This window comes from Emiliania huxleyi, assembly GCF_000372725.1.
Source record: "Emiliania huxleyi CCMP1516 unplaced genomic scaffold EMIHUscaffold_61, whole genome shotgun sequence".
Classification (NCBI taxonomy): Eukaryota; Haptophyta; order Isochrysidales; family Noelaerhabdaceae; genus Emiliania; species Emiliania huxleyi.
The window spans coordinates 79,599-104,280 of NW_005197426.1; the positions used below are offsets into that span (position 1 = coordinate 79,599).

At 64.1% G+C, this 24,682-nt stretch overlaps 9 protein-coding genes across 9 annotated transcripts; 5 read left to right on the top strand and 4 right to left on the bottom strand.

Moving 5' to 3' along the window:
- Positions 1 to 4,026: 4,026 nt before the first annotated feature.
- On the top strand, positions 4,027 to 4,515 carry EMIHUDRAFT_67370 (GTP-binding protein; the record flags this gene model as incomplete). Its single annotated transcript, XM_005763924.1, has 1 exon — positions 4,027 to 4,515. The coding sequence occupies one exon, from the start codon at positions 4,027 to 4,029 to the stop codon at positions 4,513 to 4,515; it is 489 nt and encodes a 162-aa protein (XP_005763981.1).
- An 860-nt stretch (positions 4,516 to 5,375) lies between these two features.
- EMIHUDRAFT_214372 (hypothetical protein) lies at positions 5,376 to 7,058 on the bottom strand (the record flags this gene model as incomplete). The annotated part of the gene is made up of 1 exon (XM_005763925.1): positions 5,376 to 7,058. One exon carries the CDS (start codon positions 7,056 to 7,058, stop codon positions 5,376 to 5,378), a length of 1,683 nt encoding a protein of 560 aa, XP_005763982.1.
- Positions 7,059 to 7,526: 468 nt separating this feature from the next.
- On the top strand, positions 7,527 to 8,904 carry EMIHUDRAFT_437551 (hypothetical protein). Its single transcript, XM_005763926.1, has 2 exons — positions 7,527 to 8,252; positions 8,332 to 8,904. Exons 1-2 carry the CDS (start codon positions 7,584 to 7,586, stop codon positions 8,722 to 8,724), a joined length of 1,062 nt encoding a protein of 353 aa, XP_005763983.1. The 5' UTR covers positions 7,527 to 7,583; the 3' UTR covers positions 8,725 to 8,904.
- A 199-nt stretch (positions 8,905 to 9,103) lies between these two features.
- EMIHUDRAFT_214374 (hypothetical protein) lies at positions 9,104 to 11,086 on the top strand (the record flags this gene model as incomplete). Its single annotated transcript, XM_005763927.1, has 6 exons — positions 9,104 to 9,346; positions 9,414 to 9,854; positions 9,933 to 9,977; positions 10,150 to 10,229; positions 10,383 to 10,653; positions 10,760 to 11,086. The coding sequence occupies 6 exons, from the start codon at positions 9,104 to 9,106 to the stop codon at positions 11,084 to 11,086; spliced, it is 1,407 nt and encodes a 468-aa protein (XP_005763984.1).
- A 787-nt stretch (positions 11,087 to 11,873) lies between these two features.
- EMIHUDRAFT_214375 (Hypothetical protein) lies at positions 11,874 to 12,775 on the top strand (the record flags this gene model as incomplete). The annotated part of the gene is made up of 2 exons (XM_005763928.1): positions 11,874 to 12,471; positions 12,759 to 12,775. 2 exons carry the CDS (start codon positions 11,874 to 11,876, stop codon positions 12,773 to 12,775), a joined length of 615 nt encoding a protein of 204 aa, XP_005763985.1.
- Positions 12,776 to 15,319: 2,544 nt separating this feature from the next.
- On the top strand, positions 15,320 to 15,631 carry EMIHUDRAFT_357699 (hypothetical protein; the record flags this gene model as incomplete). The annotated part of the gene is made up of 1 exon (XM_005763929.1): positions 15,320 to 15,631. The coding sequence occupies one exon, from the start codon at positions 15,323 to 15,325 to the stop codon at positions 15,629 to 15,631; it is 309 nt and encodes a 102-aa protein (XP_005763986.1).
- A 166-nt stretch (positions 15,632 to 15,797) lies between these two features.
- Positions 15,798 to 17,330, bottom strand: EMIHUDRAFT_214377 (hypothetical protein; the record flags this gene model as incomplete). Its single annotated transcript, XM_005763930.1, has 4 exons — positions 15,798 to 16,174; positions 16,429 to 16,468; positions 16,937 to 17,098; positions 17,160 to 17,330. The coding sequence occupies 4 exons, from the start codon at positions 17,328 to 17,330 to the stop codon at positions 15,798 to 15,800; spliced, it is 750 nt and encodes a 249-aa protein (XP_005763987.1).
- A 1,507-nt stretch (positions 17,331 to 18,837) lies between these two features.
- EMIHUDRAFT_465000 (hypothetical protein) lies at positions 18,838 to 21,158 on the bottom strand. The gene is made up of 3 exons (XM_005763931.1): positions 20,059 to 21,158; positions 19,949 to 20,030; positions 18,838 to 18,871 (listed from the first exon to the last, which is right to left on the bottom strand). Exon 1 carries the CDS (start codon positions 21,048 to 21,050, stop codon positions 20,160 to 20,162), a length of 891 nt encoding a protein of 296 aa, XP_005763988.1. The 5' UTR covers positions 21,051 to 21,158; the 3' UTR covers positions 18,838 to 18,871; positions 19,949 to 20,030; positions 20,059 to 20,159.
- A 1,059-nt stretch (positions 21,159 to 22,217) lies between these two features.
- EMIHUDRAFT_452369 (hypothetical protein) lies at positions 22,218 to 24,599 on the bottom strand. Its single transcript, XM_005763932.1, has 6 exons — positions 24,344 to 24,599; positions 24,140 to 24,234; positions 23,768 to 23,965; positions 23,393 to 23,522; positions 23,010 to 23,267; positions 22,218 to 22,761 (listed from the first exon to the last, which is right to left on the bottom strand). The coding sequence occupies exons 1-6, from the start codon at positions 24,440 to 24,442 to the stop codon at positions 22,405 to 22,407; spliced, it is 1,137 nt and encodes a 378-aa protein (XP_005763989.1). The 5' UTR covers positions 24,443 to 24,599; the 3' UTR covers positions 22,218 to 22,404.
- Positions 24,600 to 24,682: the final 83 nt, after the last annotated feature.

Sequence of the window (24,682 nt, forward strand, 5' to 3'; positions counted from 1 at the left end):
GGCACGGCTTTTTACGCTCGGCCACCGTGTGGGGGGCGCCGTGCCGCCTACCCTTCAAGCTTCATGCATGTAGAGAAGATAAATACCAGCTGGTCGGCCGCCATTCGGGCCTCCCGGCCTGCTGCGGCGGCGCGGCCGGTCGAGGCCGGGCTCGGCCCGGCCCGCGACGGCTGGCCGCCGACGAGGGCGCTCGCGCTGCTCGTCAAGATGGCGGCGGTGGCGAGTGTGGCGATTGCGGCGACAAAAGTTCAGTCGTCAGCGCTCAGGCGTCTGTCGTCTGTCGTCTATTGTCGCATTGCGCACACGCGTGCGCCGCGCGACCCGCGTCGCTCCGCGAGGGCATGAGCCTTCCGCGATTCGATCCCGCAGCCAAAAGCTGCTCGCTCGAACCGCGGCCGACTCTATACCATCAAGGAAGTGCTGACTCGATTCTACCTCGAATTCTTCTACCCCCACGACTCGGAACGCGAATGTGACAGGACCATCGGGTCCTTCAGCCACCAAAGTGAGATCTCACCCGAGAGCAGCTGAGCCTGCCTCTGGCCTCACCTCCCTCTCCTTCAGGCATTCGTGGCATCGTCCTATGGGTCGTCCAGAGTATCGACCTCTGGCGAGTCAGCCAGCCCCACTTTGAGGGCGCCATGAGCAGGCGGACACATCGCTTCCAGGGAGGGGGGCGCGCTTCTCTCCACACCACATGCTAGGGGGGGGGTCCGACCCCCCCCAGAGGCTTCACCACATGCTGGGGGGGGGGGTCACCGCCGAGGACCCCCCAGAGACTCGTGGTCAGACCCTCCGGGCCCTTGATTTTACGCCTCATTTTCGCAGTATTTTCGAGGGGAAAATCATCCTTTGAAGCTACATGAGCCTTGAGACTGGTCAGAGTCTCCAAGATATTGGACTTTCAGCCACGATTTCACAACTTTGGGGGCAAAATCGGCTCTCTGGCGGCTATTCCTAGCCCACGAACTGCTGGGGGGTGCCCACCACATGCTAGGGGGGGGGGGGCCGACCCCCCCAGAGGCTTCACCACATGCTAGGGGGGGGGGGGGGCGTGGAAAAAAACCCCCCCCCCCCCCTGGAAGCGATGTCCGCCTGCTCCATGAAGTACAGCGATCGCCACCTCGCTGGCCTCTCCGCAGGCCTCCCCGACCGCGTCGAACTCATCGGCGCGGGCTCTCTCGGCTACGGGACCGGCCCCAGCTTCGGCTGAGGGCTGACAAGCTGCCGAGCCCAAATCACTGTGAGAGTCGTGATTTCTTGTTGGTTTTCAAAAATCTCTCTCTGCATGTAGAGAAGTGGCAGTCGTGATTTCTTGTTGGTTTTCAAAAATCTCTCTGCATGTAGAGAAGTGGTAGTCGTGATTTCTTGTTGGTTTTCAAAAATCTCTCTCTGCATGTAGAGAAGTGAGTGTGAGAGTCGTGATTTCTTGTTGGTTTTCAAAAATCTCTCTCTCTGCACGACGGAAGGAGTTTTTGTATCCGCTTTCTCTCTTTTATTTGGAAGCGAGGCGGCCGGTGGCGGCGGAGCTCCGGGCGGTGGTGCAGTTGAAGGGACTTGGAGCACTTGGAGTGCAGTCATTAACCGCACATCCAGGGCCGGGGGGCTAAGAAGCACACCCAGCGGGCCGGATGATTGGCATGGACGAAGCGCTACTTGCTCAGCTGAAAGGGGGGGCTTGGACTGGGCAGCATTGTAGATCCTTGGGCGAGGCTAGGGGCGGCGAGGGTGGTGGAGCGGGCGGTCTGTCAGCGCTAAACCGCACCCGCCGGGGGGCGGGCCGGATCTCCACGTGTTCCCAGACTGCCCCATTGGAGGTAGGCCGCTCGGAGGGAGGGGAGGAGACGACTATCTCCGCAAGAACCTCAGAGTTACGAGCGACCTCCCCTTCCCCCTTACAGGCCGAGGGGTGTGTGTGTGTTGTGTGTGTGTGTTGGTTTGTTTGTGTGAGGGCAGGGCAGGGCAGGGCGGCGGCGAGCGGCGAGCGGCGTCTGCGAGGTCGGCGGCGAAGAGAGGCGATGGTGACGTGCCACACGGTGGCAGCGTTCACGGCAGCAGCGCCGATGGCGGTCCCGCGGCGGCGGCGGCGGAGTGTCGATATTAGCGGGTAGTCGTGTGTATGTGGCGTGGTGTATTGTGTCGTGTCCGATTTTAGCTCCGAGAGTAGAGGCCTTTCGCAGACGCAGTTCGAGGTGGTGTCGAGGAGTGGTGTCGAGGGTGTCGAGGGTGTCGAGCGTGTCGAGCGTGTCGAGCGGGTGTCGAGTGTTGTCAAGGTGTTTAGCGTCTAAGGTGTCGAGGTATCCAAGGTGGCAGGATGCAGTTGCAGCCCATAACAAAACTTGGGCCGCAGCTGCAAAGCTGTTTCATCGCTTAGTTGCAGCCTCTCAAAGTTGCACCCCTGTTGATGTAGCACAACCTGTGAGCACAACCAGTTTACTCTGTGGACATTTGAGGACATCAAGCTCACTAGTGCCAGGAGTCATTGCCACTGCACAAGGTGCTGTGCAGGCGCAGCACCTAAGGCTACAGCACACCCCATGCAGCAGCGTCGCCGCGCAGCGTCGTTCGCCCCTGCAGCGTCACCGGCGCACAAAGCGCAACTGACCACAGCGCTCATGGCACAAGGCTGGTGCCATGAGTCAGTGGACATATTGCCACTGCACAAGGTGCTGTCCAGCAGCTAAGGGCTACAGTACCCCATCGCAGCAGCGTCGCCGCCGCTGCCAGCGTCGCCGTTGCAGCGTCGCCAGTGCACAAAGCGCAATGGTCCAATGGACCACAGGTCCGCACTCATGGCACAAGCTCACTGGTGTGAGGATTCATTGCCACTGTACAAGGTGCTGTGCAGCACCTGAGGGCTACCTGAGTACTGCCATGGTTGCTACATTGGTCATTGCAGGGGTGCAACTGAGCTGCAACTTGAGCTAGAACTTGAGAGGCTGCAACTGAGGGATGAAAGTACTGGCAGCCAAGTATTGCTGCTGCAACCCTGATTTTCTAACTCTGTGACTCCAATGGGTCTACGTCTCTGCTGTGTACACTGTGTTAGGATCATCAGAGGTGTCGAGGTGGTGTCGAGGTGGTGTCGAGCGGTGTCGAGCGGTGTCGAGGGGTGTCCGAGGTGTCGAGCGGTGTCGAGGTGTCGAGTTTGGCACCTTGACACGGACGAGCATGGTCCCAGCCTAGATGGTGTCGAGGGGTGTCGAGGGGTGTCGAGGGGTGTCGAGTTGGTCGAGTTGGCATGGGGTGTCGAGGTGTCGAGTCGGTGTCGAGGTTTGGTGTCGAGGTGTCGAGGCCAGGGCTCAGGGTACACATGGAAGAACTAAAACCCTCGGAGACCCGTGTACCCGTGTTTGCTTTACGGCCCCTTCCGAACGCGCTCCCCCCAAGGGTCAGGGCTCTCTAGCCCGCAGCCCGATACCGACCATCTGACCCGCTGTGGGTGCGCTTCTAGCTCCCCGCGGCCCTGGATGTGAGGTTACAGACCGCACTCCAAGTGCTCCAAGTGCCCCGGGACGCGGGAGCCATGAGAGGTACCATTGTGACTGAGTCGAGTGATTGAGAAACGAGGCCGGCCGGATCAACGACCTCAAAGGCTTCTACGTCAAGTGCGGCCAGGTCGCCGGCGCGCCGCGGCAGAGGAGGCGCGGGAGATGAGACATGAGAGACCGGCCCTTAGGAGAATCGAGAGGCCGCGAGAGGGAGGGACAGGGATATGAGCGTCTAGCCTCGAGCGGGCGGCGCCAGCGTGCGGTGTTTGCGCAGAAGAAAGTGGTCATTCTCTCCGCCAACCAACCTGGGCTCTCGCGCGGTCAGCCGACACACCACTCGAGACGCGGCCTCTAGACTCTGCACAGGGACGGGCCGCGGCACCCCCGACTACCTTCCCACGCCTGCTGCGCAAGCGCGGTCCGCGTCGCCGCCCACTCCTCTGCGGCGACGTTTTTCTCTTTCACTGTTTGGCTCACACGGCGCTTCGCCGAGTGTCCGAGAGCCGCTTCGCGGACCTCTCTGTCCGGCAGACGCATGGACCGGTACGACGCGTGCCACAAGGTGCTGCTGGTAGGAAACGTTGCGTGCGGCAAGACGTCGCTCGTGACGCGACTGCGCACCTCAACATTCGACGCGCGGACCACGTCGACCGTGGGCGTGGACTTCAGCGTGGCGACCATCTCCGGCACGGACAACAAAACGCTGCGGCTACACCTGTGGGACAGCACGGGGCACGAGCGCTTCCGCTCCATCACCACGTCGTACTACCGCGTCGCCCACTGCGTGCTGCTGTGTGTGGACACGACCTCCGAGGACGCGATCGGCGCGTGCGATGCTTGGCTGGCGGCGGTGCAGGAGTACTGCGCGCCGGGCACGCCCCTCCTCCTGGTGGGCACAAAGATCGACTTGGCCGACGAGCGAGCAGTGGACGCGCAGGCGCTGCGCGGGGTTGCCGCGCGCGCGGGCGCTCAGTACGTCGAGACTTCCTCCGCGACCGGGGAAGGGGTAACCGGGGCTTTTTAAACTGGGGTCCCCCCGTTTTAAAAGGGGGGGGGAAAGCCCAAGGCTTTTCCCCCCCCGATAAAAAACCCGAGCCCCCCCAAAGGGGGGTCCCCGGGGGGGTTAACCCTAAAATAAGGGTTTTGGGGGGGGGTAAAAGGGGCCCCAAAGGCCCGGAGGGGGGGGGTTTCCCCCCCCCCCCCCCCGGATTTTTTTTCCACGCCAAGGTTAAAACGTTTGGGGGTTTGCCCCCCCCCCCCCCCCCTCTATCATCTCTGACCCAATGCCAGGTGAGCTCGGGCCTCCGGGGCGGCTGCGCATCGCCACCTGAGCTGGGCCTCCTCGCCGTTTTGGAGCTCCAACGCACATCCCGCCCCCGCCGCACCCGCTCGCACGCATGCGCCGGACGTGCACGCGCCCTGTCTTCACTTAAGACCGCACAGCTCTCGGCCCAACTTGCGGCCGGCCTTGCGCTTGAGAGAGCGGTGGTGCCTGGGTGGTGCGGGCGCCTCAGAGAAGGATGGGATGACCGCGAGTGGGTCACTTCTGAGAGGGGAGAGCGTGTTCTGAGGCGGGCCGGCCGCGATATATTGAAATGAGATCCCAATACAAAAGAAAAGGATACGATAATTATCGTGTACCAAGCGACGCATTTTTTCGCGAGAAATCGCAAGACGGGCCAACCGGACACCAGAGAAAAGTAAAAGAAAGTGAGAAAAAGAAATGAAAATAAAAAAATCCCGGCCGTCCACTGCCCGTGTCAGCGGCAGCCGGCACGTCCGACGAGTCGAAAAAAGGAGGGGACGGCGGAGTGTAGTGTGCAAGCACCCCACTCCCCCGCCCCCCGCCCTGAGGACCCCACATGCCCGTGCCTCCCTACCTAGCTAGACGACATCAGAGCACCCCGTTAATTCCGATGACACCGGAAACTCAGACGCTTTCGCACCACCCCGATACCTGCGAGCTGTGAGGAACGCAGCGGTGAACCAGGGCAGGACTGCCAGGTCAAAGCAGCACAGCGGGAAGAGGGCAAGCCGGCAACCAAAGCGCACCAGCGCGGTGATGAAGGTGGCAAAGCTAATCGCCTCGCCGCAGCCATATGCCAGGATGGCAAGGTCGGCCCTTCGCAGCGTGCCCAGAGTTAAGCCAAAGCAGGAGCTGAACGAAGCGTACATGACCGGATGAACATACTCATCATGGTGAAGGACTGATTCCCTCGGGAACAGCAGTGTGTGAATCAGTCGGAGGAAGAGGCCCACTACCGAGACGATGCAGAAGAGCGCATCGTATTTGTCTGGGGGAAGCGTCGCGATTCCGATCGCGAGAGAGCAAGCGGCGGCCAGGATGAGCTGGAGCATCGGATCTGAGCAGGCAGCAGAGAGGGCGGCTCGTGCCCTGTGATTCAGCAGATGCGAGTTTTCGGAGGTGGACCCACTGTCCAATGGCAGCGCGCAGCACAAGTTGATGCTGACCGCGGCTATAATCGAGGCGGTGAAGATGAAGAAGTGTTTGTGCGGCTCCTGCAGCGACACAAAGCCGAGAGGGGAGCCGCCAGAAGTCAGTGGCTCTGGGGGCGACGGCGTGGGGGATGGCGGAATAGCTGAACTAAACAACTGAGACTCCCCGCCATCGTCGCCACCGTTGCCTAGCTCCGCTTCGATGCGATCGAGCAGCCCCTGCAGTTCTGTTAAACGCGCATCCTTTTGCAGCCTGTTGCCAGACTCGCTCATAGCGTCAGATGCCGCAGGGTCGAGCGCCTCTTTCAGCCGCCGCAAGACCTCGCTGCGCTCGGTGGCGCTGCCGCCATAGCGAGCGAGCTCCTCCGCGGCGGACAGGGAGGTGGCCGCGATGGATGTGATCTCCGCCTCGATGCGATCACACACCCGTTTGAAGGCGTCGGACACGGTGAGTGCAAGCGGGTCCACGAGATGGTTCAGAGTCGCGGAGGGTACGAGCGTCCCCTTGGAGAGGCGCATCTCCACCATCCCGTTGGAAGATATCCAATCTGGTGGCACGGCGTCCAGGGCGCTCAATGCGTCAGCCCTGGCCTGCTCAGCTTCCGAGGGGAGCGCCACGCCGTCTTCGCAGGACCGCGAGGCCGCTGCCGCCGACCGACCAGCAGCAAGTTCTGACTCATCTTCGATGATGACCAGCGCCGGCGGGGAGGCCCGGGTGGTGTTGTTGATGACTCGAAATCGTGGGTGGCCAACCGACCACACGCCACGCCCACGGCTGTTCTCTGGGGAGTCAGCATGCCCCACGGTGAGTGCGCGGGTACGTCCGACGGGAACCGCAATGCCGCACCGAGAGCAGATTGGGCAAAACATGTGCCTGAAGTCGCGACCACTTCGGGTAAACTCCGTGCACCGCGATGAGTCCTTCATCAGCTGGCCGCCCCAGCAGGAGGTCACCACCACTGCAGGCGAGGCTTGTTTCGCTGCCCGCTCGCCATCCGCCGAGCTGGAGGCGCGGGAGTGGGAGGTAAAAGATGGACTATCGTCGGGCAGGTCCGGCAGGTCGAAGGGGTAGTCTGCTAGCAGGCTGCTCCAATCCTCGTCGTCCGACATGCCTTCGCCGCTCCTAGTTAGACCGCGTGGCGCGTGCGCGTCAGCGCATATCGGGATTCACCGCGACGCCTCAAGCAGCCCTCCCCGAGTGTGTTTTGTACTAATCTTCGCCCTCAACGACTTTCGAACATGTTTTTCTCTTTTTAATTGCTTCCGGGTGAAGGAGCACGTTGCAAGAGAGAGATTTTCAGCAATACCAAACAACTCTAACGTTGCAACGCTCGCGCAACTTGTTTGTGTGTGCGAGACCTCGCGCTGCTCATCTAATTAATGCATTTTGTTGGAAATCTCGCCAAGCTTTGCCTCGCCTGAGCTAATTTAAGTATAAAGAAAGAGTGACCGTGTCACTGTGCGATTTCGGGGCCGGGGTTTGTGCGTTTATGTGAATGCAGTCGATGGGATAGGGGATACCTAGGTACCCCCGCCAGAAGAGGCGTGCCTCGCAGCTCCTTCAATTTGACGCGGGTGGCGAGAGTCCCTTCCCGAGCTCTCCCGGTTGGCGATAGGTAGACGAACAAAGGACCGATGGGCTCTGCGTCCTCAAAGACGCGTAAGGACAAGGCCAAGAGCAGCACCATCGCTGCATGCCCGACCGACACAGCTGCAGCAAAGGCCTGCCCGACGAGACTCGACGATGGCCTGGCGCAAGTCGCGATGTTTGCAGGTCTCCGGCAGGTGACGATGGGCGTGTTGCGCATCGACTACGACTACCAGACCAACTTGGGAGACATACTCGACCCACGATCCTTTGATTTTCGGCTAGTCTCGGCCACAGTCGAGGGGCTTACCTTCAAGAGGGCTCAGGAAGGCGAGCCGCTACCCTGCTACGTTATGAGCAACCTCGACGGAGCAGTTAAGAAGCTGATCGACGCAGGAGCGGACTTCATCGTCGGCGACTGTGGCTTTCTAGTCTACTGGCAGGTGTACGTGCGCGACTTTGCCCAGCAGTACGCGGGCGGCAGGGCTTGTCCCGTCATGCTCAGCTCTCTCGTGCTGTCACTCCCGCTCCTCGCCACCATCCCGGTGGGCGGCAAGATTGGCATCCTGACAGCCAGCAAAGGTAGCCTGATGAAGATGCAAAAGAAGCTTGCCAGCGTCATCGAGCTACAGAAAGAGGAGGCGCGCACGCGGGCAGTGCCGGCAGCAGTGCAGCCGAGCGGCATCGAGATCAACTTCTCCGATCCCCGGTTCAAGGCTTGCCCAGCCGCCGCCCGCATCCCAGCCGTTGCCGCCTGCAATCACGCTCACCTTGGTGCTTATGCCGCACGAGCAGGTTGTCGGCCTCGACACCGTGAATTCCTTCAAGACGGCGCTGGCGGACGACTCGGGAGTGGATGACCGCCGCTCAATCGCCATCGAGATTGCGAAGTACTGCAAGCAGGTGGCTTGTGAGGACCCCGCCATATGCGCGTGGCTCATCGAGTGCACCGAGGCGGGCGGGTTTTCGTGGGCCATCAAGCTCGGCACCGGTCTGCCGGTATGGGACCCCGTCACCATTGGCCGTTTCCTCTCGCTCGGCTTCACTTCATCCCTACCTTCAGTGGCGCTCACCCTCGGCGAGACCGGCCAGGTTGCACTTGACCCAAACGAGACGGACGTGAGCAAGGGCCGCCCCACAAAGGCCGAGCATCGCTTTGGGCCAGAGTTTGAGGAGATGCTGCAGTGAGATCAGAGGGTGTGGTAAATGCCATGCCCCGTGATCCAGACCGCCTCGTTGAAGGTCGGCCGCTCGTTGCCAATCAGCCACAAGGTTAAGTGAGCGCGGCCTGGAGTTAGGTGGAATGACTGGAATGGAGCCTATTTAGGTCCGGTCCGGTCTCTGGTATTAATTAAACGTATACAGGAGAGAGAGAGAGAGAGAGAGAGAGAGAGAGAGAGAGAGAGAGAGAGAGAGAGAGAGAGAGAGAGAGAGAGAGAGAGAGAGAGAGAGAGAGACCGAGGGGGGGGGGCTGCATGTGGACGGAACTCAGGTCGTAAAACGTACGAGTGTTCGTGTGTCACCTGTCGATTCCGCCCCGACACTGGCTGGGTCGCTGGGCCCGGCAATGAAGACGGGCCTCTTGCCCGAGAACAAGAGTCGCGGCTCGTCGAGTGACGACGATGCGATGGGCGACGAGCAGGCGATGGAGTACGATGGTCGGCAGCCAGCAGCGTCAGAGGCCGAGCCGTCCGCTGCGGCGGAGCAGAGGTGCGGCTGCTCGGATGCAAAGACGATTGAGGTGATCGCAGTGGGCCAGAACGTGCTGGCGGTGATCCTCGCGCGCGCCTGGGCAGACCTCCTATTCGAGGTGCTCCAAGACCAGAACGTGATAAAGCAGACACGTTTGACGTCTGAGTTGGCTCTTTGGCTCACAGGTGGCCATGCCAATCGCGTCGGGCATTCCCCTGCACGCCACGACGACATGCGCGTTTGACCTGCGCTGCCTGGCGGTGATACTCACACTGGGCGCGCTCGCCAACCAGGTCTGCGTTGGGCACTGCTTTGTGAAGGGACCAATCGTCTCCCTGATGCCTGCCGTGGTCGGGATGACAACCTCCGGCACTGTCACGCCCTCAGCGCTCAAGTGCCGTGACGACGAATCCAACGGCGATCTGCTCTTTGCATTGTACTACCTCGCCTTTGCGCTGCTGCTCTTTGCGACACTCAACGAGCTGAAGCGGAGGCTGACCGAGCCTGGCGACAAAAACCTCGCGCGGAGGTACGCCGTCGGCATCACCACCCTCGCGTCCAATTTTCTCGCCCTGTCGTCCGCCGCCATCCTCAACGCCACTAGCAAAAGCGAGCTCGCCTTCAACGTCAGCTAGAGACCAACCCCGAGGGCGACGGATGGTCGCGGTGAGGCCGTTGAGAGGTGTGGCACGCTCTTGCCATAGGCGCCCGAGTACCTCGCCGCCTACACTGCAGGCCTTGTCACCGAGGTGCGGCTGCCGCTGACTCAGCCAGCAGTTGCGCGCGTGCGTGTTCTCCCCTCGGCGCTAGCCGCTGGCCAGCGTCTCTGTTGCTCCTCCTCGCTCTCTGCTCTCGCCGGCTCCGAATTATCTCCCTTCCTCGGACGTATTACTGCGGACCAAGCGCGATTGATTGCCACAGGTGCGGCTGCCAGACCCGGCGCTTTGCCAGGCCATGTGGGCTATGGCCGCGTTCCTCTGGCTCCCGCGCGTGCTAGCGAGGTGACACTACCATTGTACCAAGACATTGCCTCATCGCCGCTTGGGAGCTCCTGGACTCACACTAGGCAGGGCGTCTCTACCTCGCTGCATGCACAGCCCGCTGCCGCTTCCCGACGTTCTGGCTCTGACGCCCCCCGCCACCCTCCCCCACAGCCTCTCGCCGCTCCTCTCGCAACGGCCCGTCTTCTTCGACTTTGCGATCAAGCTTTTCGCCTTCTACGTTGCCTTCCAGATCCTCAACGCCATCCTCACCACGATCGCAGTGTCGCAGCAGACGTCCGTTGTCGTCTCGAGCGGCGACGCCCCCATCTTGGAGAAGGCTGCCCTGGCCGTCTCAATGGCGCTGCTGGCTGTGATGAGGGCGCTGCTGCCCTCGTCGGGACAGAAGGTCGGCCTGGGGGCGATCGCCGCGCCGGGGCCGGGGGTCGGCATCCGTGAGGCGACCGAGATGACTCGCGAGGCCTTGCAGCGCACATCAGCCGGATGCTCCGAACCTGGCCAAGCCAGCTTGGATGATGTCTCGCCTGTAGGCCTTTGTTGAGCACACGATCGGCATGTCGCTCGGCTGGAGCTGGCATCCGTTCATCAAGGCGCTCTTCCTCGGAAGTTGCGCGCTACTAGCGGATGCAGAGGCCAGAGCCCACGCCGAGGAGGCTGAGGAGGAGGAGGTGGAGGCAGGTGCCGTGCTGCTCTACACGCTTGCCGCGACCGTGTGCGCAGGCCGGCTCTACTTTTGGCTCTGGCACCTCGCCGCAGCGCGGAGAACGCGCGAGGCGGAGGGCGCGGCCGACGCGGGCTTCACGGCCGACTCTGCCGACGCTGGCGACGGTGGCGACGATGGAGGCGGTGGCGAATGAGGCGAGGTCCGCGCTCCTCGTCGTAATGTGAGTGTGTGCGCGGCAGGCACACATCCGCGATAATATTGTGTATATAATTGCAGGCATGACATGATTGCAGGGGCGGGAAGAGAAGTGCCAGCTAGGCAGCTACCAGCTTGTGTGTGTTAGGGGGCATAGTGATCTGTGATCTGTAAGGGTCCGCCCGCAGGCGCATTAGGGCATAGTACCGGACGGCCCTTAGTAACCTGGAGGTACGAAGACAGCATTAGAGAAAAAGTGATGACACAAGACACGTTTACAAGCAGAGGGCACCACTCTCACACGCCTGCTACGGTAAGTGAAGACTGAACGGAATGACGACAGCGATAGAATAGCCCAGAGAAAAGTGTGGCATCGCGCTAGCTGCTGGCCGCTGCGTGCGCGATATACGAGCCTAACCCATTCTGCGCCCAGACCCGCGTTGGTTACCTGGAGAGCGTCTCACCATTCGGTGGGTAGTACACTGCCCTCGCTGCTGGACTGGGGGATGCCCCGCGCGCCTGACCCAGGCGCGAGAAACGAATCTGCGAGGCGAGGCCGCTCATGCGGCCCGATGGGGAGGAATGGGGCGGACTACGGGGATCGGCTTCTTACACCGCCCTTCCTTGCAGCGAGCCCCCTCCAACCCACCCCCGCTAGGTCTCGGGGGACGCAGGGGTCACACCCTGCTGGGGCAGTCGGAGAAGGGGCAACTCCGTGCACTGACGGTCGGCCTGCGTGGATCGCGTCACACCAATCCTCGCTACCCAACGCGGCCAAAGGTGTCATGACAACGCTGCGGCGCGGCAGGCTCCTCACCGCCCAGCCCGTTGAGGCCGGCGCGCCCCTCCTCGTCCTGCCGCCATCGGCGCTCATCACCTCGGAGCATCCTCGGCACGCAGCCGGGCTCGCCTTTGTTGCGAGGGAGTTCCCCGAGCTCGACACACCTCCCTTCATGCTCGCACTCGCCTTGCTCCTCGAGGACGCGCGCGCCTCCGCCACCGCAGCAGCGCCAGCGGGTGGGCCGCCTCCGCCGCTAGTGCGGCAGCTGCCGACGGAGGAAGAGCTGTCCCACCTGCCGGTGATGCTGTCGGCGGCACGCCTCGCCGAGCTGAGAGGCACCGACGCGCACGGCCTCGCCGAGAGCTTGCGGTCCGAGGTGGAGGAGACGCACCGCCACGTCCGGCGGATCGCGCGGCGGCGCGGCTCGCCCTTCAACGGCACCGCTCCGGCGCTGCCTCGCTGGCGGTGGGCGCTCTCGGTCGCCTGGCGGTGCGCCGTGACGCGCCCACCGCTCGCCGGCGAGCGGCGGCGAGAGTCGAGGGCGGCGCTACGCGGCGGCGGCCGTGCGCAGTGGGCGACGGCGGAGGAGTTGCAGTCGCAACGTGAGGCGCTCGTCACCGATGCGATGGACGTCAACGACGCACAGGAGGGGGAGGAGGAGGAGGAGGAGGAGGTGCACGCCGTAGCGGCTGCGCTGTGCTCCGCCGCCCACGGGTCTTCGGATGAGGATGAGCGAGGCGAGGCGCTGGGGCACACAGGACACTTCCAACACACTTCCAACACACTTCCAACACACTCTCCGTCTCCCATTTCACCCACAACGCTGTTGTTCCCTGCCAACGCCCCTCTCTAGCCGCCGCGCCCCAGCCCGCGCCCATCGCACGCCCAGGGCACACTCGACTCTAGGAAGTGTCTAGGAAGTGTCTAGGAAGTGTCTAGGGCACACTCGACTCTAGGAAGTGTCTAGGAAGTGTCTAGGAAGTGTCTAGGGCACACTCGACTCTAGGAAGTGTCTAGGAAGTGTCTAGGAAGTGTCTAGGGCACACTCGACTCTAGGAAGTGTCTAGGAAGTGTCTAGGAAGTGTCTAGGGCACACTCGACTCTAGGAAGTGTCTAGGAAGTGTCTAGGAAGTGTCTAGGAAGTGTCTAGGGCACACTCGACTCGTCCGCGACGCGTCCGCAGGCGCGAGCCTCGACGGCGCTCCGGCGGCACGGCGCGCGGTCCCGTCCGAGGCGGCCACAGCGCGCGTCGAGTGGGCGGCGGACGGCTCGCTCCGGCTGGTCGCGCAACGTCGCCTCTCCGCGTCGGCGCCGGTGCGGCTCGACACGACACGCCCATGACACGACACGTCCATGACACGTCCATGGCGCGTCCATGACACGTCCGCGCAGGTGCGGCTCGACTTTGGGCCTCGCACCAACGCCGAGCTGCTCGTGGCGCGCGGCGAGGTGTTGGCGGCCAACCCGCACGACGCCGTCGGCTTCCACATCGAGGCCCCCCCCCCCCCCCTCCCCCCCTCCCCCTCTCCCCTCCTCGCCCCCCTCTCCGCCTCCGCCTTCGCCACGGCACCGAGCCCGCCGCCGCCGCCACCGTTACCGTTGCCACTGCCACTTGCCTCACCGCCTCACCCGCACTCTCCCTCCCTCTCCCCGCCACCCTCGCCACGCCCTCCCTCTCCGCCGCCGCCCCTCCCGCCGTTGCCGGCGCAGGCGTCGACCCTCGCACAGGGCTCTCTGCGCGAGCGGGAGCAGCTGCTGCAGTCGCGCCTCGGCCTCGCACTCGAGGCGGAGCTGCGGCTCCACCCGAGCGGCACGCTGGCCCGGCTTGCCTAGAGGCGGAAGAGAGACGCCGTGCGCTCGAGCGCTCGAGAGGACACGGTATTCGGCCGTCTCCCGCTGGTCTCCGCTGTATTCAGCTGTACTCACTGCACTCGTGGCCCGCGATGCTCCGGGTACACTGCACGGACCCCTTGCTGACGACTGTAGGACCCAATCACCTACCTGCCTACCGTAGGACCCAATCACCTACCTGCCTACCGTAGGACCCAATCACCTACCTGCCTACCGTAGGACCCAATCACCTACCTGCCTACCGTAGGACCCAATCACGCTCGAGGCGCTTGCCGTGCTCTCGGCGCCGCCCTCCCACCTGGCTGCCCTCGCGCGGAGCCAAGTCTTCGCGCCGCTGCCGCCCGTGCTTGAGCTGGCGGCGCTCGCGACGCTGCGGCACGTGTGTCTCGTGAGGCTGGGCCGGTACGGCTCTTCGCTCGACGAGGACGAGGAAGCGGCGCTCGCCCTAGAGCAGCAGCAGCGGCGGCGGGAGGAGCAGGAGGACCAGCAGGAGGGCCAGGAGGAGGAGGAGGGGGCGGAGGCGTGCGGCGCGCAGTGCGGTGCGCCGGCGGCGGCGAGGCAGGCGGGGCGCGCGGCGGGTCGCGTTGCTGCGGGGCGGCTGGCGGCGTTGCGGCTGCGTGTGAGCGAGCAGCGGGCGATCGAGCGGTCACTCGAGGCGGCTGAGGAGCGAGTCGCGGCGGTGCGGCGGGCGGAGGCAGCGCGCGGCGCGGGGGGCGGGAGGGTGGCGCGGAAGAGTCGCAGTCGAGGCGGCGGCTCGGGTGAGCACGCGGGGTCCGGCCAGCCCGCCGCAGCGAGCGCGGGAGGGAGGCCGAAGGGGGCGGCGGGAGCGGCGCCGGCGGGTGGGCGTGGGGAGAGCGCCCGCCGCGGAGGGGCAGGGGCGCTTCCGGCGAGCGCGGAGCTGGTCGCAGAGCTTGAGGCCGCGGCGCGGGGCGTACCGCCGCTGCGCTGGTCGCAGAGCGCGACTCACGTCCACGTCACCGTCCGCCTGCGGCGGCTCGAGACGCTCTCGCCGCCGACGCTGAGCGGTCGCAGTTTGCATCTCTGCGTGCGGGGGCGGTCCGGCCCCTCCGGCAGTGGAGAGCCGCGTGGCGTGTACAATGCCACTCTGGAGCTGTGGGGGATGCTGCTGCCGCTGCGGGCGACGGACATCACGGCTGGCGGCTCGCTGCTGCGGCTCTCCTTGCGCAAGCCGGACGAGGGCGCGCAGGGGGTGGAGCCCGGCGGCGGCGGCGTGGGCGAGTTTGGTGGGGGCGCCGGCGAGTGGCCTCGCCTCCTCGAGCATCGCGAGCTCGAGGAGCTGCTGCGCCGCCGCGGCACGGTCGGCCCTGACCTCGACGCCGTCTCGCGCGCTCTGGAGGAGGCGGAGGCGGAGGAGCAGGAGAGTAGATGCGGAAGGCTCCCCCCCCCCTGGTGCATGCACGCACTGCTCCTTGGATTCAGTAGCACTCGTCTTCCTCCGAATGCTCGGTCCTGTATCGCCCCACACCCGACCCCGCGGTCTTCAGCCTTCAGGAGCGGGAGGCGGAACGCGTGCGGCAGAACATGCGCTGGCTCGAGGACAAGTGGGCGCGGCAGGGGCGCGCGCACACCACTCTCGCCGACATGGTGGGCCACGCAGCGCCGCTCTCGAGCGATCAGATCGCGGAGCTGGCGGCGCACGGCGGTTTTGGCGGCGAGGGCGCTGCAGGCACCGAGCCCGCCGAGCCGGCGTCGCACGCTTCGCCGCCGCTCGGCGATTTGCGGCAGATGCCCGGGCTCAGCGCGGAGCAGCTGCGCCTGCTCGAGGAGGGGGTGCACCCGTCTCGCATCCCGGGGCTCGAGGGCGGAGTCGACATTGAGCTGGACGAGCAGCAGCTTGAGCGGCTGCGGAGCGAGCGGGAGCGCGGGCCGGGCCCCAAGACGGAGTTGTGACTCTCGCGGCGCGAGAGAAGCAACTAGCAAGAGGAAATTGGTAAATGAAACGATAAGTCTCAGAGGGCGGGGACTCATGTCCCTAACACGTGTAAAGGAAATAAGCAAGTCACACCGCGGCACGCGGGCATGTACACTCTCTGAGCGCTCACACAGAGCTCACAGCTCACACAGGGTCCCGCCGCGGGGCGAGGGCCGTCGTCGGCTTGGCCTTGGGGCGGCTGCGGCGGGCCAGCCCCACCAACGCCTCGCTCACGCGCGGCACCGCCTCCCGCCGCACCCCCGCAGTCGCAAAGAGGGTGGTGTGGAGGTCGTCGATGGCGTGCAGCGCGAAGAGGGCGCAACCGTGCCTGGCCGCCCAGTTGAAGCCGCCGCACCCGCTGCCCGCAGCCACGCACGCGTCGCAGCACTCATCCCACGAGCGGCCTCCTCGGCTGCCCGGCGCGAGGGGAGAGGGCTGGAGCGCCCCGCCGGACGGCACCTCCCACCGGCTCGACGACAGCTTGGTGCACGGCGCAGGCTCGTCGCGCGGCCGCGCTCTGCCTGCTCGGGCATTGCGGGAGCACGAGGCTGCTGGTGCAACAGACTGGGGCGTGTGCATTCGAGGGAGCGCGGACGACCCCTCGCTACGTCCTTGAGGAGAACGACTTTGGTGCACGGCCTTTCTCGAGTCGGCGAGTCGGCATACCGGGGTGTGTGCTCACCATCTAGCGCGCTTTGCCGATCGCCGACGTCGAGTTTGCTGCGGCCTGTGCGGCGGCGCGCGGCGGGGAGGCCAGCGGCGGGGCGGAGTGCACGGAGGGGCGGCTGACCGAGACACACGCCACGTTGACAGTCCTGCGCGGGAGGACGGCGCGCGTTAGCTCTCGAGCGGTGCCGCGGGGCGGGTGGGTGGCCGTAAGAGGTGCGGCTGCGGCCACCGCAGAGGTGGCACGCGTATTCTGGCGGTGAGACAAGCGGGCGAGGAGAGAGGCGGCGGGGAAGAGAGAGGCGGCGCTCTTCATCGCGAGTGTGGGAACGAGTGGGAACGGGACATGCGGCTCAACATGCAGCTCACGGCCGGCTTGTGTTTCAGCCTCTCCCCCGGTACGAGATGTGCAGCCTAGGGCGGCGGTCCTCCCGCTCTCGTCGTGGACATCGACTGGCTGCCGCGGATCATGCACCTGCGCGACGGCAGGGAGGGCGAGGCTGGTGAAGGCTTGTCTCTCACACCGCGCTTGCCACCACAAAGGGTTGAGGAGAGGCAAGAGCGGAGAGAGAAAATGGTAGTGCGTCGCCCAGTAGTCCGCGTATAGGGTCGTGCACCAAAGAGCGACGCGTCCGCGCGAGCGAGGGGGTGAGCCCGAGCTTATAGGCGTAGCGGTAGCAGCAGACGTGTGCGCCGATGCGCTGACGGCGCGGGCACTCCTCGGGTAGCTTGATGGTTGCGGCGTGCAGGATCCCTCGTGTGTGGGATAGCCGCGTCGCCTGTCGCAAGCGAGGCCGCGGTCAGGCTCTCCCTTTACGTGACGAATAAGGATAACGGCACCTTCTTCCAGCCATCCCACTCTCCGAGCACGACGACAGCAGCGGCGCCGCGGCCCCACGTGACTGTCAGCGTGGCGGCCTGCTCGTCCTCTCGCGACGTGTAGAGCCAGAGGAGGCCGAGCGCGCATGCGGAGAGGGCGGAGATGCACAGGCTGGTGCGAGTCGACACCATCGATGTGACTGGCACTAACACAGGTACACCACGGGAGCCGCCCAAGCGACTCCTGCGAGGACGGCGAGGCACTTAGCTCTGCACTCGACCCGCCGGAAGCCGCGCCGCAGGCAAGCTCATTCACAGCCTTGTTATTGGTAAGAAAATACGTGATAGGCGCTGTGCGCTGGTCTGTGAGAGGTTGAGGTGCGATTCACACACAAACGAACATTAAAGCGTCGCTCTCGATCCTAGAGTCGAAAGATTGTGAGCAGCACTCTCCTGAGTGAGTGAGTGAACACACACACACACACACACACACACACGCAGCACTCTCCTCGCAATCGTAGCATCTCTGTCTGTGCGATTGAGCGATTGTGAGCACCCACGCTCGCAATCCTACATCTTCTAGGACTATGAGCAGCTCCGCTCACAATGTGACTGGGGACGCCTACGACTACTACCAGCGCGCTCACAATCCGAGCAAACTCTTAGGGTTGCGAGCAGCTTAGCTCACAATCCTAGTAACATGCCTCCGATTGCGAGCAGGAGCGCTGCTCATCCTACATCTTGTAGGACTATGAGCGGCTGCGCTCACACACAATCGTACCAAAGATCCAAGGAAGGACTGCTAGCACGCGCACAGAGGGCGCTCCCAATCGCTCCAGCCGCGAGCGCTTGTGAGTGAGCGCGCCGGGAGGGTCTCCTCACAATCCAAACAGTAGTCGCACCGATTGCGAGGGGAGCCGCTCGCAATCCTAGAAGTCGTAGGACTGTGTGGGCGGTGCCGCTCGCAATCGGCGAAAGTTCTAGGATTGCGAGCGCTCCTGCTCGCAATCGGAGGCATGTTACTAGGATTGTGAGCTAAGCTGCTCGCAACCCTAAGAGTTTGCTCGGATTGTGAGCGCGCTGGTAGTAGTCCTAGTCGTAGGCGTCCCCAGTCACATTGTGAGCGGAGCTGCTTCATAGTCCTAGAAGATGTAGGATTGCGAGCCTGCGCTGGGTGCTCACAATCGCACAGAGATGCTGCGATTGCGAGGAGTGCTGCTCACAATCTTTCGGCTTCTAGGATTGAAGAGCGACGCTGCTCTCAATCCTAGCCAGGTAGAAAAGAAGGATCACCCGCATTTCCTTAGTGCTTTGCTGTTTTTGCTGTTAATCTCATGAAGGTTTACATTTTCTTCTCACTACCCGGCCGGCGCCCTCTCTCGCGGCAAAAGGGTCGAGCGAGCGGGAGAGTCGCGATGTCTGCGCACCCGCGTGCCGATGGGCGGCACACGCAACCGAGAGAGGCCCTGTCACGCCGCCAGTAGCGTTCTCCGCACTCCCCACGCCACCAAATGCCTCAGTGCGCCAGCCACCTCTTACTCGCGGCCGGCGCCCTCTCGCGGCAAAAGGGTCGAGCGAGCGGGCAGAGTCGCGATGTTCCTCCTCCCTGCGCACCTGGGTGTTCGCCGCCGGTATATGCTCTATCCGATAATCCCCCAAAAAATAGTCTATCCTGTGCCCCAAGTGCCAAGAGGCAAGAGACGGACACGTTTGACAATCAAAATCTACCTCAATAAATAAATAAAACGGGCAAACTCTGAGACGAGATGGGATTTAGGGACATGTGTCCCCGCCCTGCACGATCTTGGTGTGAGGGATCTTCAATCCGTGTCCCCTCACCCCTCGTCACAACCCGACACGGAAGAGCGGCAAGAGTTGGGGCTGCGGCTACGCGGCTGACTGGTGGTTGGGTAGTAGTCTAAGTTCTGAGCCTCGCGGCTTAACGGGTCTAAGTGTGGCTAGCCACGCTGGAGTGCTTACGCGGTCTAAGATCAGCGGGAGCCTCTTACACCGGCTAAGTCGGCCATGGCACGCGATATACGGCGCTCGCGCCCAAATTTTCTTCGCCTGCGCGGCGGGCGATCGATCCTCCTCATGCTCAGCAATCGCCGCCTCAGCATCCTCCTCTTCCGATTCTCGTTGCTGCTTCTTGAGCGCACTTCGGCGACATCTAGCCAAATAGTTCTCACAAATAGCCTCAAGCTCAAACAAACGCATGTCAGAGAAGCCTGTGTATGCTGGTCCTCTTTGAACGATCCGCGCGTGAGGTAGCATAGGGCCTTGTTGGCAGCAGCCAGCTTGTTGCGCTGCTTCGTTGCGATGAGCTGATTGGGATCGCAGAAGTGCATGCCAAGCACCGCCACGATCTTGAAGCAGAACACATCGCAACCGCATCGTCCGCACTGCCATCGGCATGCCGCGCCGCCGCTTCGCCGCAGCCGCCTTAAGGCACGCATAGCGGCAGCACATGGTACGGTGCGCGTACTTGAGCAGGCGTTGCGCGCCGCAAGTAGCGCACTGGCCCTGGGAGACGGCGATATGGCGTCGTGCGCGGCATACGCTGGTCGGGCCACCGCGTCCAGGTATTTTTCGGGTAAACCTGGACTTTTGCAGGTATACCCGGGTTTTACCCGGAGTTGGCCTCGTGTCGTCTAAGTTCATGATGGCCCCCGGCCTTCCAGCGTCTAAGTCTGAGCCCGGCTCCGTGCGGGGGCTAAGTTGAGCGCTCGCTCGCTGCAGAGGCTAAGTGTAGAGCGACCCTCTAGCCCTACTACCCAACCATTCGCGGCTGCGGCTATGAGAGAGGGGCCAATTTGCGGCCGCCCCTCGAAATTTGCTGATCAAAATTTGCGCGGGTGGCCCGGGGGCCGATCGACTAGACGAACGACTAGACGAAAGTCGAAACCTGTACTTTGGCCACAGTTCAGACTTCCCTCTCTCCGGCGGACAGAGACCTCGCTCACAACCCGGACCACACCCCGCGCGAACCGCCCGCACCCGTCAATGGGAGGAGGTGCGATTCTATCCGTCCGACTTTGGCGGCCGCAAGCTGCTCGTGAGCTGCGCGTCCATGCGGCCGCGCAGGTACCGGTCGCTGCCTCCGGAGCAGCCCGACTTGGGGGGCGCCGTGGCGAGGCTGCCGGTGAGCCTCTCGTTGCCGGTGAGGTCGAGGTGCCGCAGGCCGAGCGACCCGAGCGCGGCGGGCACCGACCCCTCGAGTCGGTTGTCCGAGAGCTCGAGCTCGGTCAGGGAGCGGAGGCGGGAGAGGGAGGCCGGGAGCGTGCCCGAGAGGCGGTTCGACTCGAGGAAGAGGTACTGCAGCGCGCGCGGGAGTGTGTCGGGCAGCGTGCCGGAGAGACGGCAGCGCGAGCACTCGAGCTCCTGCAGCGAGCCGGGCAGCGAGCGCGGCAGCGTGCCCGAGAGTGCCGTGCCGAAGAGGTAGGCGTGCGTGAGGCGTGTGCAACGGCCCAGCGGCGGCAGCGTGCCCGAGAGCGCGGAGAGCCCGTTCAGGTCGAGCACGCGCAGCGAGGCAAGCAGGGAGGGAAGCCCGGTGGGGAGCGAGCCGTTGGCCCGCGAGCCGCTCAGCGCCAGCTTGGTCACCGCGCCGTCCCAGCCGCAGCTGACGCCCCGCCAGCGGCAGCACTCGGCCGCGGGCCTGCCGCGCCATGCAGGCACCTGCAGGCTGTCGCGCAGGAGGTCTGCGGCCTCGGGGTCGGCACAGAGGGCTGCCGCCGGCGCAGAGTACTGCCGAACGACATATCGAAGCTCCGGCTCGTCGGGCGCGAGCCAGACGGCACCGTCGGCAGGCGAGAGCGTGGCGAGGCTGCTCGGCGCGGCCCAGGTGAGGAGGAGGGAGGCGGGAAGGACAAAGCAGAGAACTTTCGCAAAGTTTTGCTGGAAGGCAGGGCGCATGGATCTTGATGTCGACCGCGTCGGGGGCTGCCGCGGCAGCGCCTGACACTGGCTCCGCCGCAGCGGGCGCAGACAGATTGCTTGTGGCGCGCACGATGCGGACGGCCGCCCAGCTCGCGATCTAAGTGAACAAAGAAAGAATAAAGAAAGCAGACAACCACGGGAGGGATGGGAGGACGGCACGCCGCCACCACACAGGGATTTTAAGGAGAGGGGTGTGATGCGCTAGCCGTCGCCCACCCTAGGGAGTCTGCCTCTTCCTATCTCTTTTCGCAGTCTCTCGCCGCTTCTCGCTGCAACCTTCATGCCACCTCGCGGCCGTCCCACTCTCGTCGTTCTCTCCCTTGTCACTTCCTCCTCTGTCGCGTCATTCTCTTCTGCCTCGTCCTGCGCCGCCGCCGCCTGCCGTTCCCTTGTTCTCTCGGCTTCTTTCGCCTTTCGGCGCAGCTCCGCCCTCCTTGCTGCATATCCTGGCCCCTTGCTGCTGCCGCCGCCGCCGCCGCTCCACCCGATCCCCGTGTGTCGTGAGTGAGAGTAATGCTTTGTGTATGGCAGATGGCACCCGCGGTGTGTCCCGCGTGTGGCGTGTGTGTGTGTGTGTGTGGACACTTGTCACTTGCGCCTCCATGATGAGTAGACCGTCTGCGCAGCGCTCTCGGAGAGGCGCTTTGTACTCGGGTTTGGATGGTAGCATGGTAGCGGGGGCCCCGCCGGAGGCTGGTCGCTGATCGAGTGTGGCAGCCCAGCTGGCTGAGTGTCTAGTGAGTTTGTGTGTCTGTGTGTGTGTCGCTCGATCGATCGAGCGTGCCGTCACCTTCTGTCGTCTGTATTGCGTCCACCCACACCGTGCTGGTGTCCAGTCCGAGACTGAATGTTCTCTGCCTTCCTATCTATCCGTGTAACCATCTCGCATCTGTTCGCGTCGGGCCGCCTCCGCGGGTTTTGAAGGTACGGCTGGCCTCAGGAGAGAGAGAGAGATCGTTTTGGCCTCAGTGGTCTTCTGTCCGCCTCGGAAGGCTGCTGAACAAGCCACACGGGACTTCACACGGGCACATGTGCATGTTGTGAGTGTGGGTGTGGTTCTGTGGATGGTGGGGGGCGCGTTTTTCTTTTTTGCGATATTGCATATTCGCGGGAGAAGGTGAAGGTGATGGTGTTTTTTGGTGCAAGACATGGGTGATTCACATGGGAAAAAGAAGTGCTGAAACGGCCTGAAGAGGCGACGGCGCGAGACACACAACACACTCCACACGGTACGTGCGAGTACGACACACATACACGCCGTGAGACGTACAACAGTCGCGCGCGAAAACCAAACCCGTATACTCCAGTACATTGGCTGCTGCTACGTAGCTCAGAGACCCCACGCGCCTGCGTGTCTCCACAGCTCCGTGGCGGGCGCCTCCCCCACGGGTGGCGCCCACACGCAGTCCTCCGGCGGCGGGAAGCCGCGCAGGGCTCTGCTCAGCATGAGCATCGCCGCCTGCCAGTCGATGTCGCCCTCGCCGATCGGGTTGGGCGGCGGGTTGTCGGGCGGGAAAAAGAGCCACGCGGGCAGCTCGGGCGCGCAGAGGCACGGGAAGAGGAAGCAGCCGCGCAGAAAGACGAAGCCGGCGATAAAGGCAAGTGTCGTCAGGACTTGCGTGCAGTGGATGGCCGGCCCGGTGTGCGGTGGGCAAGCTTGGACGCCGGCAAAGCAGTACTCGTAGCCCTGCGAGCAAAGGCGTTGTGGGGTTGTGGCAAACGTCCCTCCACCCCACTCGCGCGCGGCGCGGACCGGGCTCTCCCCGCGCCTCTCCAGGCCGGGCGCACGCGGGCGAGCGGTGCGAGCGACAGTGCGAGCGACAGAGCGGTGCGAGCGACAGAGCGGCCTGCGCGGGGCGGCCGCTACGAGGCGGGCTGCTAGGAGGGCGGCGCCGCCTGCAGAAAGGCGCAATAGAGGAGGGCGAGGACGGGCACGGTCCACAGCCAGAGGTAGGTCATCTTCCACTTCATCATCAGCCCGATGAGCAGCATGAAGAGCCAGAGGGCCCAGAGGTAGAGGTACTGCGCGCTGCGCCACTCGCTCTGCGCGCGGCGGCCCGCCCACACCTTGGTCGTGGCCCGCTGTGTGTCGGGGTTCAGGCAGAGCAGGAACTGCACGAATTTGAGGCCGAAGCCACCTGCGCAGAGGCCGCACGTCATGAGCAGCATCGCCGGCCGCCGGCGGATGCTTCCCTCGGCGGCACGACGGCCGCGGGAGGCGCGGCGGCTCGCTGTGAGCTGGCTACGCAGGCGGCTCAATCTCGGGTGCTACGCAGGCGGGCCGCGCGGCGCCAGCGCGCGCCGATGAATCTGAATACGATGACGAAGACGACGTAGAGCTTTGAGATGTTTTGCAGCGACCCCTCAAAGTAGAATTGCAGCACGAGCGGACACAGGAAGGGCAGGTAGGCGGGCAGGATGACGGTCCAAATCTCGACGAGGATGGTCCTGTCGTGGGTGTGAGGGGGTGGGGGTGAGCGGGGAGGGTGTCGGCAGCGATGGGGCGGTCGCGGGAGGCTGGTGGGCAGTAGCAGGCGGAAGGAGAGGGCGGGAGGTCTCCGGCGGTCGTCGAGGGTTGATGGGGTTGCGGGCGGGGGTGGTGTTTGTGTGTGCGTGTGCGCCCGTCTGTCTGCGCGCGCGTGCGTGCGATCGTGCGAGCGAGCGCGTGGGCGTGGGCGGTGGAGGAGGCGGACCAGTAGACCAGCGTGCAGTACGAGTCGGTGCTGGTCTCGGGCCTCGCGGCGAGCGAGCGGAGGAGGATGCGCAGCTGGTAGAGCGTGTTGAAGTACGAGGTGAGGTAGTTTTGCGGCTTTGTGTCCTCGTCGCCCTTGGTGCCCTTGCTGATGCCCCCAAAGAGGAAGCCGAGCACGAAGAACGGGAAGACGGTGTACCTGCGGACGCGTCGTCTCAGCGTGTCGGCGGGTGTGTGGCGTGAGGGCGGCGGCGGCGCGGGTGCAGAGAGGCTGAGGTCTCGACGGCCGGCGGATGAGCGGCCGGCGGGTGGTGGAGAGGTGGTGGGGACGAGCGGCGAGGGAGGGCGTGTCTCGGACGTGTCGCCAGTGCACCCGAGCATCATGGCCATCTTGAGCGAGAAGGGCTGCGTGCCCTCGACGTAGTCGCTCCAAAAGAAGGGGTGCGCGAGCGACGTCTTGCCCGGCACCTGCGTCGCGGGGAGGGCGCGCAAGGTCTGGGCTTTGCGCGAGGTCTGAGCGGTGTCCGCGAGTTGGCCGAGGCCGAGATGGCCGAGGCCGAGATGGCCGAGGTCGCGCCTTGAGGATGTACAGGTCCATGACGAGCCCCTCGAGGAGGACCCACAGAAACAGGACCGTCACCGTCATCCAGACCGTCGCCAGCGTCTGCGTGTTCATAAAGAGCCAGCGCCAGCAGAGCTGCGTGCACGGCCACGAGCACCGGCAGCCGAGCCACGGGACCAGCTCGTACCGCGACTCCCCAAGACCAGGAATCCAAATCGACGCCGGCGCGTTGAGCTGCTCGCGCGCGGCCTGCAGCAGCACAATCACCGCGGTGCCCTTGAGGTGGCCGCCGGTCAGGGGCTTCGCCAGCTGGAGGATGGAGCCGCCCACGCCGGCGACCGTGCTCCTCTCCGC